General features: G+C 37.1%; 1 protein-coding gene across 2 annotated transcripts; it reads left to right on the forward strand.

Moving 5' to 3' along the window:
- The first annotated feature begins 813 nt into the window (after positions 1-813).
- tgfa (transforming growth factor, alpha) lies at positions 814-16,216 on the forward strand. 2 transcript variants are annotated; one of them, XM_067460127.1, is made up of 7 exons: positions 814-1,281; positions 5,399-5,518; positions 5,682-5,822; positions 7,694-7,808; positions 8,869-9,018; positions 10,140-10,249; positions 13,732-16,216. In XM_067460127.1, the coding sequence occupies exons 1-7, from the start codon at positions 1,239-1,241 to the stop codon at positions 13,737-13,739; spliced, it is 687 nt and encodes a 228-aa protein (XP_067316228.1). In that variant the 5' UTR covers positions 814-1,238; the 3' UTR covers positions 13,740-16,216. The 2 variants fall into 2 exon arrangements, with proteins under 2 accessions (XP_067316228.1, XP_067316229.1); XM_067460128.1 differs by lacking the exon at positions 5,399-5,518.
- Positions 16,217-16,229: the final 13 nt, after the last annotated feature.

Here is a 16,229-nt window from a genome sequence, read left to right on the forward strand (position 1 = left end):
TACAATAAAGTTTTATAGTGCCTGTAAAGACCATAGACTGTAAAAAAATAAAGTAAAGACTAGCTTTTTGGTTGACCTACAAAATAAAAGAGCATATTTTGGATCAACTTTTAGCTCAGGTAGCTAGATTTTCAAATAACCAACATTTTAACCTAAATCTCTTTAGGTATGCAAATAAACCAAAAAATAACCTGCAGGGAACGTTCTCTGTAGGTTATAAAAATAAACCAAAAAATAACCTGCAGGGAATGTTCTGGGAACGTTCACTAAAATACCCCCCCCCCCCCAAAAAAAAAAAAAAAAAACCCTGCAGGGAACGTTCTAAGAACATTATCTTTAGGTTATAAATATAAAACCCAAACATTACCTGGAGGGAAAGTTCTAGGAAGTAAAACCCAAAAATAACCTACAGGGAATGTTCTAGGAACGTTCACAAAAAGAAACCCCCAAAACAACCTGCAGGGAACGTTCTAGAACATTATCTTTAGGTTATAAAAAAAAAAAAAAAACCTGCATGGAACGTTCTGGGAACGTTCTCTTTGGGTTACAAAACAAAAACAATAGAGAACCATTTGACCTCCAAAAAAATAAATAAATAACCAAACGGGAACCATATAGGAACGCTCTGTGTTTACTGGGATGTAACCACTGAAATCAGTAGAGGCCTTCAAACACATTTTAAAATTAATGAAAGCTGAAAACTAATTATTACATTACTCAGAGCTAAAAAAAGAGAGGAGTAAATAGACGTTTAAAAAGTGCTACAACACTCCCAGGTTTACAGGAACGCACTGACTAGCCAACTCTCTTTAGTTCACGCGCGCGCGCACACGCACATGCACGCACAACAGAAGGATGTCAAGGGTGTGGAGAGGGTCCTGCGCTCGGAGTGCTTTGTAAAGTAATTGTATAGTAAACAATGTTTTACCACTGATCTATATCATCATAGTGAATTAGAAAAAAAGGTCAGCGGTTCATATCAGCAGGCGTTTGACGTGAAGTTCAAAATACCTGGATTGACGCATGGCGTCTTGTGTTGAGGTGGCTGAAACTATGAAGAAAAACGAAAGCAGTTTTACCATGGAAGTCAAATTTCTGACCACTGTGACGGACTATCAATCATATTAGCCATCTCAAGAATTCGTGCGTGCATTCATCTATGTTGGCAAAGATAAATGTTTTAATATAAGAGACGACGACTTGAATCCTTCACCAAAAAGTCACATAAACGCCTTATAATGATGTATCGTGCTTTTTGGGATACAATATTTCTTCTCACCGGTGAGTAAATTTATTACATGTTGTATTCATTCGATTTACTGGCATTTTAATTAAATCACTTTTGAAATGTAAATAAAATGTTAGAGTAGCGAGTAACTAAGAGTAGAATCATTTGAAATCTTTTCATTTACAGGAAAAGTAACTGCTGTAGGACGTTGCCACATTTTAAATAAACCCACATGCCTGAAGTGGATTTAATCTTAGTCAAACTGTCCGAATCTTTTTGGTTCAGAGGTTGAATTGAAGTTGTGAGCTATGAATGAAGCTTTTAAAATTATTTTATGGTGTACATTGTGCATGTGGTTTTTCTAGTAGTGCTTTATATATATCATAGTATTATCATGATTTAACAATACTCTAGTCATCAATATGAAACACAGATTATGAGGGGTAATCTTTTCTCCTGACACTATCTGTTCAGACACATCATTAGTAGTGAAGTACTTGGGTATCCAACATATAATTATTTTACTTTGTTTTGCAGCCTTTCAGCTTGATAGCATGTAAAATGTGCTGTCAGTGTTTACCAAGGCATGAAAGGAGCAGTGGTGTACTGTCTTTTTTTGCCCAGCAGCTTCTTTGGCTCAATAGTCTTGCTCCTGTCATTAACAAGGTTAACAAAGCTTAGTTTAAATATAGAGTCATTCTTTAGTGTCCATCCTTTATGGCTTTGTCCCTACAATGAAGGCACGTTCTTAACTCAGCAAGCAGTTTCACTCAGAGAAAGTCAGTCAAGTTTCATTAAATAACTTTTTTTTTTAATCTGTAAGCATAAATAGTAAGCATATATTTATATGTAGTCCATAATGCCTGTAATCCTCCCTGATGCCCCATAGAGTAACTACTTTTATTGACTAAGTGATTGTACTGCAGCTGTTTTATTCTTTGAAGACATATATAAGGTCCCATTATCTCAGTAATTGATTTTGGTATACCAATTAGATAAGCAATGGCAGTTTTTTGTATGTTTAGAAGGGAATGCCCTTAGGAATACATTTGCAATGATAACAAAGGGTTTCTTAACTCAAATACCTCATTTAAATTGTCATTCTTTACCTACCCTCATGATGTTACATATCTGTAAAATTATCTGAACATAAAAGTCTATAATTTAAGAAATGTCTCTGGATACTTCTGTCCATACGATTGATGTCATCGGTCACCAAAACTTCAAAATATCTTCCACGGATGAAAGAAATGCACACAGTCAGGAATTCCGTTTTATTTATTTATTTATTTGCAGGTAATATGTCCAAAGTAACATGACACTGGCAATAGTTTAATTAAGTACATTTATTAACATATTTTGTGCACCACCTCCAGCTTTCTGAATGCATATGTTTTAAATGTTAACTTGGCATGGGATATTAACACTAAAGCATTATTGTAACCAGAAGAGCTTTTCTGAGGAGTTATCCAGTTCAATAAAACATGCCCTCTCATTTAACATGGATTTTCATCCCAAGTCCCTGTGCAAACAGAATAAGAACATGCCGTGAGGTCCCAAACTCTCTTCCAAGCCATTTAGTGGCACAACAGTGAACATCAGACATAATGTTTAAATCCGGACGCTTTGGAATTTGTATAAAACAGATGTAGATGGCCTGTGAATCAGTATGCACGGTCTTTACCTAAAGGAACTGTTCACCCAAAAATGAAAATGTTGTCATCATTTACTCTCCCTCAAGTTGTTCCAAACCTATATGAATGTAATTTTTCTGCTGAACACAAAAGAAGATATTATGAAGAATGTCGGTTTCAATGAACTTAACATGTAAAACTGACAGACTAGTGTTGAAATAGATTTTCATCCAAATCTGACTATGCTGCCTCAATGTCTGTTACTTTGCTGCCTCCAAACTGTTATGGAACCTTATACATTACATATTTGAAATGCACTGTAATGAAAGTGCCACACAAAATAGCTCTCCACAAAGGTTGCTTGACTAATTGTTTTCAGTAGTTTGGTGTTGACATGTTGCTAAGCTAATCGACAATACTCTGAATGAAATAAGTTTATTTATAATCAACACTTTCTTGACTCAGCTGGCATCTTGGGATTTTTTCCCTCTCATCATAATGCAGTCCTATGCACCTATGATGCTTCTGACTTTCTATGGGATTTTAGGTGGTTCTGACATTTTCTGTAAATATAAAAGTGCACACACGACAGGACAAAGATTCCTCTGGCAGCATCTGAAGGCATGCAAATCCTACACAACTTTTGGCTGGGTTTTTGCTGTTACAAAGAGATATTTCCAAGGTCTGTGACAAAATCCCAAGATCGCAGCCAATGTAGTGTAACGATTTGTCCATTTAGGGCTACTTTAGAAACATGGCGGCGTAAAATAGTGACTTCACTGTAAGGGGACATGTAGTGTATGTAGATAGAAATGGCTCATTCTTAGGTAATAAAAACATAATTGGTTCCTTATATAACACCATGTCCACACTAATATGTTTTCTCTCCGTGGAGAAGGGGTTTAAGAAGTCAACGAAAACACTCTCCAAAGTGGAAAAATTTGAAAACACTGTCTTCACATCGTAGTGTGTACAGTAAATATGGAGGTATTTGAAAACAAGACGCTTGTTTAGTCATGTGACACATAATTGCATCAATAGATATGTATCTTTATACCGCTATTATGCCAGTTATGTGCTGTTCACTTTCACACAGTTGGTAAAATAAATTACTTTGCACACTTCATATCATAGTCCTGCAAGGATGACAGAAAATCTTTTTCAATTTGCTGTCTTGTGGCAAAACACGAGTGGAGTTGTGTCTTAGACCAAACATAATGGTTGACCGAGTGCGACCTGGACGCATCAGTGTAAGATATTTTGCTAAATAAAATGATCATGCCAGAAAAATTGTGTGATAACTTTAAGATGTCTGTATCCTCTCTGTAAGCTTTTATGATGTTTTATGCATCCGAAGTAAGTTAAATTTGATGTTTCAGTGTAGCCTAGAAATCTAGACGCACCCTAGCGGCAGCAAATTTAATCTGCCCGCAAGTGTCGTCTAGCAACTCTCAATACCCTTCTGAGCTGTATTCCCCTAACTCTTGCCGGACCAATCACATCGTGTATAGAGTCGGCGGGCGGGGCCTTAATGACGACGGCCGAGTTGCGTTTGTGTGCTTCTAGTAAACACAGGAACTGGCGAACGGTGGTCTTTCGAATCAGCATTGACCGCGACTCTGGGAGACTTGGAGTTAAGCTTTTCTCTGAGAAAAGAATAAAGAACGGCACTGAAGTCATTCTTAAAAAGGGAAGATGTGTTCGGAGTTTAGCCGACCGGAAACGGCGAATGTTTAATCTATTCAGAGCTTGTTTTTTTTCTATTCTCTGAAACAAGCTCTGTTTCACCTTCGTTGCTCTGGTTGGTGGTAGCGCTATCCTATTGCGTGCAGAGGGAGTTTGAAAGACAACCGTTTATCCCGCCCCTCGGATTGAGCCCTGTCAATGGTGAGTTTCCAGACCAAACATCTTAATGTGGGTATGGCTTGTCAGGCTAGAGCAAGGCTTGCACCTTTAACTAGGCTTGCACCTTTAACTAAAAACCCATTTAAAAAAAAACACTGACTTCAGGACGATGGAGCCGTAAGTGCTAAAAGGCTAAATTGTTTCTGCGTTTTGGCCTACAAAGTAATACATGCATACATGCACCAATCTATGACAAGTGGAACTAATACAGCCAACCACAGTGCAGATGGTATAAACAGACAAAATCTTGAAATCATTTGCATTCAATCACAAAGTTTTTTCCCCTGTTGTAGGTCAAGACTGACTCTTGAACAAATGTCTTGTAGTTTCTGCATCAGTCAGCAATGTGTTGTGTAGTATGGGCACTGCTATGACAAGATGATGACAGATGAAGAGAAACCCTGTTGTGTAGTGTGAGCACCACAGCAATTCAGGTAGTCTTTCAGTCCTGTAGTGTGAGCTGGCGCTTATCTTTTTGTGCGGAGAGATCCGCATCACAAATCCACTTTAATTTATCTTAACCCAGTCCTTCCTTGTAGCTGTTCTAAAAATAGTCTAAAGAAACTCCCACTGTTGTTCCAGGGTATTTTAAGTGAGTCTGATTTAAGTGTCTATTTCTCATTTGTGCTAGATGCCACTCAAGACCTTTTCTGTGCGTGTGAGATGCTGTTGCTCCGGTGTTTTCTCATTGCTGTAACAGTTATGAGTCTGGCATTTTTGTACTTTGTTGGATCCTCATTTTCACATTTGGGTGAGATGTTTACAAAACTAGATTTTAGTCAGTATAAGAGATTTTTGGAAGGTTCTAAACATCTTGTCCTATTTTGAACAGTACTTAGTTGTCCTCAACAATGCTAGTGTTTCATTGTAGTGTTATTGATTTTTAATATGTGCATGTTGTATTTGATTTGTAGGCTCCCTTTTCACATATGGGCAGGTACAAGAGAATTCTACCTCAACGACTACCATTGCAACCACCACAACAACAACTACCACCTCTACCACAACAACCATCAGCAGCACGACGACAACCACTACTACTACACGTGTTAGAAGTATGCTCTATCTGCTCTTTTCTTCATGCTTGGCTCATTTTGGGCTTCATAGGTCTGATATATAACTTCTACTTTTAACCGCCCTTAAACACTGTAGTTGCAGCTGAATCCTGGAAGAGTTTGGTTTGTGTTGCCAACATGTTGAGAAGATGCTGTTTTCTGTACTGAGAAGGCAAATACACTTTGCATGCTTTGTCATTGAATCATTCATTCGAGACTCAAAAATGCTGATTTATTCAGTAATTAAACAAGTCATTGTAATTGACTGTAAATCAATTGTAAATCAATGTAATTGTTTGAGTCATTGAATAGTTCATTCAAAACAATCTTTAAATTTTTTTTACATAAATTAATATATATATAAATATATAAAAATGTTGTTTAGTTGTGTAATCGTGGGAGAATAATCTTAATTTGAAAGAAAAAAAAATCATGATTCTTAATTTATTCAGATTTGTGCTGCTCTGCTTTGCAACAGTTTCTGATACACAGATCAGACATAACATTATGACGGTGAAGTTAATAACACTGATTATCTGTTCATTACAGCACCTGTTAGTGGGTGGGCTATATTAGGCAGCAAGTGAACATTTTGTCTTCAAAGTTGATGTGTTAGAATCAGGAAAAATGGGCAAGAGTAAGGATTTTAGTGAGCTTTACAAGGGCCAAATTGTGATGGCTAAACGACTTGGTCTGATAAATCACATTCTCTTTTAATCACATGGATGGCCGGGTGCGTGCATGTTGCTTACCTGGGGACACATGGCACCAGGATGCACTATAGGCAAAAGATAAGCCAGCAAAGGCAGTGTTCCGCTTTGAGCATTGTTCTGCTGGGAAACATTGGATCCTGCCATCCATATGGATGTTACTGTCTTTGACACATACCACCTACCTAAGCATTGTTGCAGACCATGTACACCCTTTCATGGAAACGGTAAAAGCCTTGACACAAAGCAAAAATGGTTCAAGAAGGGTTTGATGAGCACAACAATGAGTTTAAGGTGATGACTTGGTCTCCAAATTTCCCAGATCTAAATCCAATCAAGCATCTGTGGGATGTGCTGAACAAACAAGTCCGATCCATGGCGGCCACACCTGCAACTTATGGGACTTTAAGGATCTGCTGTTAACATCTTGGTGCCAGATACCACAGCACACCTTCAGGGGTCTAATAGTTCATGCTTTGACGGGTCAGGGCTGTTTTGTCAGCAAAAGGGGGACCAACACAATATTAGTTATATTAATGTTATGCCTGGTCGGTGTATGCAGCCAACAGAAAGAACTATATCCCTGTCCTAAATTGTTTTCTTTTTCAGTAATCTGTTTCACTCAGATACACATCACAATACAGACAAAAAGATATGCATTTGGACTTTAACCACTTCCTTTCACTGACTCTAAAAAAAAAGACACCTTTTTATCATAACTTTTCTCACAATGGAATCACAAATGGTAATGCTCCCCTACTAATACAAAGACAGCAGGTTTCATCCATTGCCAATTTCAGTTAGCTTTTTGATCTGTTATACAGCAGACAGTTTTCATCCAATGTAAATACCTTCTGTAGACAAGGCTCACAATGATTAGAAAAGGAAATTTGCTGATTTCACGAAAGGACCTAAAATCTTTACCGGTAGTCCTAGTTAAGTCTTTCTTGTCTTACACCATGTCTCCCTTTGTACTCTCTTAAGATCAAATGCGTGCCTTAGGGAGAATAGAGTAATCTTGTAGGTTGTATACACATTTATGATCATCAGGCAATACTTTTTTAAGGAATTTTTGCTAAGATATTTTTTAATTTTTTTTATTAAACAATATATTTTCAGTAATGTCATCATTAATTCCAGTTTCCCTTTGTTTTCTTGAAGAATTTATAGCAGCCGCTGTCCACTCTCACTTCGATGACTGCCCTGACTCCCACAGCCACTTCTGTTTTCATGGCACATGCCGCTTTCTCATTCTGGAGGAAACACCTGCATGTGTGTAAGTCCTGAGATTGTTATTTTTCAGACTTTGTTTTGTTTTTTTAATTGCTGTTTTTAACAGTGCTGATTATACATGCGCTCTGACTTTCCCACGTCAGTTAACTTTGCTCACTATCCCACTACAGTTTTTTCAAATTTGATCATCAAAACCATCCCAGCAGTCCAAGTTCAAGCAGTCTTATCATTTTCTGCCACATATTCATCAGTTGCTTTAGAGGTGGATTTTTTCTACAACAGCTGTAAACAACTTGTTTTCAGAAGGTCATACATTTGTCAGTGTATGCCAAGGCATCAAGCCAGAGTGCTCAGTGTGTAGAGACTGGATAAGGGTGGTGTGCTGTTTTATTTAGTGCCATCACCACCAGCATCACTATGGTTCTTTGTATATGAAATGAAATGCTGTGCATCTTGATATTTGAAGAAAAAAAAGACAGATTCCATAAATCCTAATACTGTGATTGTGGTTTGGGTTGTATTTATTTTAAAAAAATGGGATGTGTATTTTGTTGTTGCTGGTTTTTGTTTTTCTCCACCAACGTATATTTTATGTAATACAAATAGGATTAGAATCAGAAACAAAAATTGGATCTTGGAATTTGATCTGCCAGTATGAAGAAGCCTAAATGGACTGACATGCATTTTAATTGCTGACTCACTTGAGTAAATTCTTGCTGACAGCATGTTCATTGAGCTGCCACAAGCATGTTTTGTCCTTTGCTAAATTGCTTTTCCGTGTATAAATTTGGCTTAATAGCAGAATTTAAATCTGTGTTGGTGCTCGTGTCTGAGTTGGTATGAATCCTCCTGTTGTCAGGGAATTTAGTATTTTATCCATGTCCACATCTGTATGTAGTAGTTCACCACAAAATGTCAAATTAATTTGAGTTAATTTGATTAATTTTATGTACATGATACTGTCAGATTCCTCATTTTGGAATGAAATGCTTTTTCTAACATCGATTCAAGATTCTCATCTTTTGCTGAGCATGTTTTTATACTGGGCTTTGGTTTTTAAAAGCTTTCTTTTGAATGATAATCATTTGTGTATGTTTGTGTAGATGTCATCCTGGTTTTGTGGGTATGCGCTGTGAACATGCAGACCTCTTGGCAGTGGTGGCATCTAACCACAGGCAGCAGACTGTGGCCACCATGCTGGTGTTATGTGTGGTAGGCAGTGTCCTACTCATGCTGCTCTGCACTTTACTAAAGTGAGTATTATACATTTATTTATCATTTTTGATTTATTTATCAGTAAGGTCCCACTGATATAAAAAGAAATCCCTTCTTCCGGGGGAGTCCTGGCCAAGATACCATCACCAAAGTTTCACATGAGCACACACACACTCAAAACACATTATAAATAGCCAAAACAATAAACAGCATTCATAAATCCACAAATTAATCAAAACAACCACATGCTTCAGTCAATACACATTATAGTATGTTATTTAAAAAATATTTTAAGAAGGAGTAATAGCTTGAAACTCATTCCACAACCATGGAGCATAATAGGTGAAAGCTGATTTCCCCTACTCTGAGTGTACACAAGGAACCTTTAACTCAGCAGAAATTAGCACACTTTTAAATGGATTAATTTTTATAAATTTGTTTGTACCGGTCAAAATTTATTTTTATTTTTTTTTGATGAGAAATGTAGTAAAATATCAAAATTGTTAAACATTAAAGTTTATACAATTTAAAATAATTGTTTTCTATTGTAAGATATTTGAAAATGTCATTTATTCTTGTGATGACAGATGAATTTTCAGCAGCCATTACTCCAGTCCTCAGTCACATGATCCTTCAGAAATCATTCTCATTGTTAATGAATGTTAACTTTTTTAAAGTAGTGCTTTACAATATTTTGTGACTCCTTTAAAAATTTACTAATTACGGTACTTAGTAACTTGTAATGGAAAGTACTGCGTTACACTACTTTTCCATTACTTTTTCTTACCTGGCTGAGGCTCGATCTTCCAGGCCTTGCAGGTGGCTGTTATGGTAGTTAATTTAATTAAACTGAAATGTAATGTGCAGTACTTTTTTTATTTAATTTAAAAAGTGTACATTTATAAAACAGTTCATTACTTTACCTGTTACATCAAAAAAGTTATCTTATTACACAATTCACATTACTTGTAATGCATTACATCGAACACTGATTATTTTAATATCTAATACATATAACTTCTTTTTCCCAGTGCAAGTTGTGTTTATCTTTATTTTGTTGATCTTTGCTGAATAAACGGTACTCTACACATTTTGAAAGGTCATTTTTTTCTAGAAGATAAAAGAGGTCATTTGTAGACTTCACACATTGTCTTTCTAGTTGTTGGTGGAGACGGGGTGGTTGTGGGCGAGGTAACACCATTTCGTGTTGGTCGGAGAAGCCTAGGAGTATTCTGACGGGTGGGACATCCTGCTGTCACTCAGAAACAGGTATTTTAGTGCTATATTTGCATTTTTACACATTTTTGTGCTGAGTTGTAGGGTGATGTGTTATGTGTCATGTGGTGTCTAATTATGATCATCAATAGGGGGTGTTCGCATACTGAGATCAGCATATGTGCGAGGCCTTTAACTTTTAATGGCCTATGATTTGTCTTTGCTCAAGGGTTTAAGCTGTAAGTTTAGCCATCTGTTGTCACTCTGTCCTAAGACTGGTGATGAACATGAGACTAATGAGAGTGTAGTAAATCAGTTCAGTTGGTTAGGGTGAAACATCTTCAACAAAAGGTTCAAAAGAACAGCATTTATTTAAAATATATGGAAATCTTTTATTAAAATGTTAAATGTTACTGTCACTTTTAATTAATTTAATGTAACCTTGTGGAATAAAATTATTAAAAGGATAGTTAACCCAATTATTGACTGTCATTATTTTTTGTCATTATTTACTTGCCCTTATGTCGTTCCAGACTTTTGTTAATCTTTGAAACGCAAATTAAGATATTTTTGATGAAATCTGAGAGCTTTCTGTCCTTCTACACAACTGACACTTTGACGCCTCAAAAAGGTCCATAAAGAGATCGTAAAACTAATCCATGAATTGAGCGGTTTAGTCAAAATCTTTGGAAGAGACTTAATTGCTTTATATGATGAACAGATTTAATTTAGGCTTTTATTCAGTCACTTATAAACATTGATCAGCAGACATTAACAGAAGCTTATCAGAACCTGCTTGGCGTGCAGGAACAAAATTCACTGGTTCTTGCTGAAGCTCAAACGTGCTGCATAACACGAAAATGAACCTCATTGTTTTTTGCCCAAGCTCAAACGTGCTGCGTAAGGCCGGTTTCACACTGCACATGTTAGCAGGGCGTAAGCAGTCCGTGTTTTTTCCGCCGCCCATGTTAACAGATTAGAGCATTCACACGGCACGCAGAGGCGGTGCGGCAGCGCGTCACAGGAGCATAGCAGAAGCGGCAGTGCAGAGAACGTTTCACCGCTGCTCACGCTAAATTAAAGCCACAGTGCATAGTTTTTGATTAAATTGACCTGGTTAACATGACAAATATCAAATTTCACCATAAAATCATTAAGTGAAGTGTTCCGTGAGTTTCATTATCACCACATGACATCCTGCGCTGTGAAAAAAATTAATGAAATGCATGAAAACACTAGCCTAGAAATCTAGACGCACCCTAGCGGCAGCAAATTTAATCTGCCCGCGAGTGTCCTCTAGCAACTCTCAATACCCTTCTGAGCTGTATTCCCCTAACTCTTACCGGGCCAATCACATCGTGTATAGAGTCAGTGGGCGGGGCCATAATGACGACGGCCAAGTTGTGTTTGCGTGCCTCTAGCAAACACAGAAACTGGCGAACGGCGGTCTTTCGAATCAGCTTTGACCGTGACTCTGGAAGACTTGGAGTTGAGCTTTTCTCTGAGAAAAGAACAAAGAACGGCACTGAAGTCATTCTTAAAAAGGGAAGATGTGTTCGGAGTTTTGCTGGCCGGACACGGCGAATGTTTAATCTATCAACAAGCTCTGTTTCACCTTCGCTGCTCTGGTTGGTTGTAGCGCTATCCTATCGTGTGCAGAGGGAGTTTGAAAGACAACCGTTTATCCCGCCCCTCGGATTGAGCTGTCAATGGTGAGTTTCCAGACCAAACATCTTGATGTGGGTCTGGCTTGTCAGGCTATGAAAACACATCACTGCCAAAAGTTTTTGTCTAAACTTCAATGGGCCGTTTATGTGATTAAATCCAGATGCATGTCTTAACCTTTAAGGTTAATTTTATCATGCAAACTATCTATAATACAGCATGTTATATGCATGTGTTTTTGGGACAGAGGGGAAAACGGTCGCATTTGCAGCATATATTCTTCCCACCATAAATCAAAGCACCGGAATGACAGTGTCGGAGGAGAACACCGGAAAATGTGACAGAATGGACCCTATTCCTCTGTATTTGCAATACACGAACGCTGCCGGTGTGAATGCACAACAGGAGCGCGCGGCTCCTGCTCTCCATAGGCACTGCTCCTGCCCTGCCAATGAACTGCTTGCGCGTGCAGTTTGAAACTGGCGTAACACTAGAATGAACCTCACTGGTTCTTGCTCAAGCTCAGATGTGCTGCGTACCATGAGAATGATTGAATGAGGCATTTATATAGTGCTTTCATGAGTACTACTGTACACCCAAAGCACTTTACACTCATGTCAGGGGTTTCTCCTCAACCACCACCAGTGTGCCACATCCACTTGGTTGATGGAACGGCAGCCACAGTACAACGGCGCCAGACCGCTCACCACACACGAATGAACCTCATTGGTTCTTGCCGAAGCTCAAACGTGCTGCGTAACAATAGAATGAACCTGAATGGTTCTTGAATATGCATTAACTTCCATTTACGACAACTGTTGTGTGAGCTGATAAATGTTTATATGTGAATAAAAGTCTAAACCACTCAGTTCATATGGATTAGTTTTACAGTCTCTTCATGAACTTTTTGAAGCTTCAAAGTTTCAGTTGCGTAGCTGTCTATGGAGGAACAGAGCTCTCAGATTTTGTCAAAAAGATCTTAATATGTTTTCTGAAGTTGAACCAAAGTCTTACGGGTTTGGAATGACTTTTGGTGAGTAAAAGATGACAGAATTTGCATTTTTTGGTGAATTAACCCTTCAATTAAAAAAAAAAAAATCTTAAAGACCCCAGATGTTTGAATGCTAATTAAAAAACATAATAAATTAATCATGAAACTTGTATGTAGAAATAATTTGTGTACAAAATTCATTTCAAGAATTAAAACTTTCTCCTTTAGATTTAGAAAAGGTTTTTTAAAGAATTTTGAAAAACGCTTCGGGCAAGTGTGCCAACTTTAGTCTAGTAACATAATTTCATGTTATGTTGTGACTTGTGAGTATATTTTTCTGTCTTAGTGGGCAGATTATGTGTGATCACTGGAGGTACTACATATCCCCAGACATAATTATGCAATTAGAAATGGAATTGTTGGAATTTTGTCCATACAAATACCCTGTTATCACTGCCAGTCTGCTCACAGTGCAGCTTGTTGACAGAGTATTGCAAACCTTTAATTAGATTTGTCAACAGGACGTTGTCACATACTTTGTCAGTATCGTCAGGCATTTCTAATTGTTCGGTAGGACTGTGGCAGTGTTTCCACAGTAACATTTCAATACATTTGCATTTCATCAGGTTGAAGGAAAACATTGTCATGCTTGTCTCACATATGTGTATTTTGTCAATTTTCTCTGCCACTTCCATCTTGTCTTCTCATCTCATCAGAAAATGTTCCTTATGCACAAGGTACTATTTTGTGAAGCGTCTTAGTGTAGTTGGCTCGATCCCGTATGTTTTTTTTTCTTCCCCTAGAGTTTTATTATGTGGAAAAAAAGTGGTTTGCAATGACTTAATCCTTCCTTTTTTCATTTCTGTCTTTTCTCTTTAAGTGGTTTGACATGCATTATCTGGAGCTCACTCAGGTGCTCTCATAAAATGAGACCCCAAAATCCTCCACCGTACTCCTGGACTTCACTATGACTGCGTTTCTCAAGCTACAGACTCGCACAGCTGGTAAGCGCAGCGCATATTGAGAGCATTCCGATGTGGTCAGAGGGAGATTCCAATCAAACGCGGAACTTTTACATTCAGTCAGACTGAGTCGTTTCAAAAAGGATATTTTTTGGAACAACACCAGCAATGACAAGAGTTAAAGATGGAACTCAAAAACTGAGACACTCTGAAAGAAGAGCTCAGAACAAGCTACATGGAAATCAACTGCAGGATCCAGTGATGTACAGACAGGGCCATTTTGAAAAATATAAGGATCAATGGCCAAAAGCAGCTGATCTGGAAGCGAAAAACGACAAGAGGTTTTAGAGACGACATTCTTACTAACAGAGCTTATCTTAAAGCTATAAATATACTTATAGGTCACATATAAGACAACATTCTCCCAGTTTTGGTCTTTTAAAATTCCGTTATTATAAAAACGCTTATAATATGCCGTTGATAGGATGTTAAGCTCACAAAAAATAGTTTAAGATAGTTCAACCTTTTTAACAAAGATATAATATCACATTATTTTCTGTATCACATTATGGTTTAAGAACGGGAAATTGGTTTTGTTTCCATTTAAGTCAGTCAATTAGCATGCAATATTAGAGCTACGACAGACACTTGCCAATTTATTTTACCTTGATCTCCGTATAATGATTACAAATCATGGAGTAACAGCAAACGTGAGAGACTGTAGCCGGCTCTGAGGGACAAATATTATCTCTTACACATTATAACACTTTTACCCAAATGGAAAACAAATTTTTATGTAATTCTTTTAATCAAAAAATTGGTAATGTATGGTGAAAAACTCACAATTATGACATGTAACTTCATAAGTTATGCATAGATTCACAAGTCACTCTCAATTTTCTCACATAATGTGCTATCAAAGATCTGTAAGATCTGAGCCTCAGCATGTGCACTACTTTCAGCAGCGGTGTGATGTCACATGACATCTGCATGTTCACATTAGAATGATTGGATGCATGCATGTCTGATCACATAATTGCACGTATTTCACTGGGCACTTTTGCAGTGTACATTTTACACACAGTTAATACAATCATCTTTAAATCTGCACTTTTACGGTTTCCATGACGGATGTTGGTGATGGCTCTTCAAGCACTGGTCACTCACTTAAGGAATAAAACACTTCATTTGGGCACTCATATGCATGCCGAGGCTTAAATCCATGGTACTAGCAATAACTGATATTATTTGATTTGATGCACATTATCCTTATACTTTATTATACAAGATTTATGAAAGCTTTTACACAGAACATTTTTAAAACATGTGTTATGTTCTCATTTTCTTGTCCTCAAGCTTTGCCAATGATCTCATGTTATTAAAAATGTTGATTGACTCCTTTGGAACAAATTTCCAGAGATGTTTATAGATCTTTATATTGCTATGTTAAAATGAGGTGCTGGTCCAAATATAAAATATGCCACTGATGTAGAACAAAAAAGGAGTTGGCCATGTTCTGGTATCAGATCATGGAAGCAATTGCTGAAGTCTGATAAATGTTTGGAGAATTTGATCTGAAATTATCCCAGAAGCCCTTGTAAGTTGGAGGGGTTTCATTCACACTTTTTTTTTTGAGTTATGAATATGATCTTTGTAAATGATCAGTCTGAAATATTCAAGGTGGTTTATCAATTTAACTATTTGAAAAACATTTAATTACAAACATTTGATTTATAGCTTATGCAAATGTGATTTGTATGGATTGAGTATTAAATTTAATGTTACATTTTTTTTTTGAGTTCAATGAATTAAAAGGAAACTGGGCGTATTTTTGTTCAACTTCAGATTGATAATTTTTTTTTGTTTTTTTGTTTTTGAGAGAGGACTTTTGGGTAAAATGCTAAAGTTAGATTGGATATTTCAGACTGAACAGTTTTGTAACATGCAGTGATTGCATAATTTCCAGATGTGGAATTGCAGTCAGCCGTGATGACGATGTCATACTCATAGAATAACGGATGCTCTGAATTGGCCTTTGCACCAAAGATGATGCTCAGTGTTACATCTCTTGCTTTCTTCCAATTAAATCTCATTTAAACCTGGTTAGCTGCATACTGACTGATGTTTATGTATGATATATTGTAAACACCATGCGTCGTCCTCTTTAAAATACTGTCTTGTTTCATGTTGGGGGGAAAATACTTTGTAAATAGTGTGTGGGAATATTATTTTTTGTTTTACTGTATATGGAGAATGGGGTGTTTTTGTGACTGTCACTGATCATCAGTTAAGCATGAAGGTAAGAGGTAGATGTTTCCAATATAACTTTCACATGCTTAGCTGAAATTTTGTTGAGTGTTTTTGATCTCATGTTTTTTTTCAAATAACACAAAGTGCTGCAAATTTTGGACTCTTT

The sequence above is a fragment of the Pseudorasbora parva genome, chromosome 12 (assembly GCF_024679245.1).
Source record: "Pseudorasbora parva isolate DD20220531a chromosome 12, ASM2467924v1, whole genome shotgun sequence".
NCBI classification, from domain to species: domain Eukaryota; kingdom Metazoa; phylum Chordata; class Actinopteri; order Cypriniformes; family Gobionidae; genus Pseudorasbora; species Pseudorasbora parva.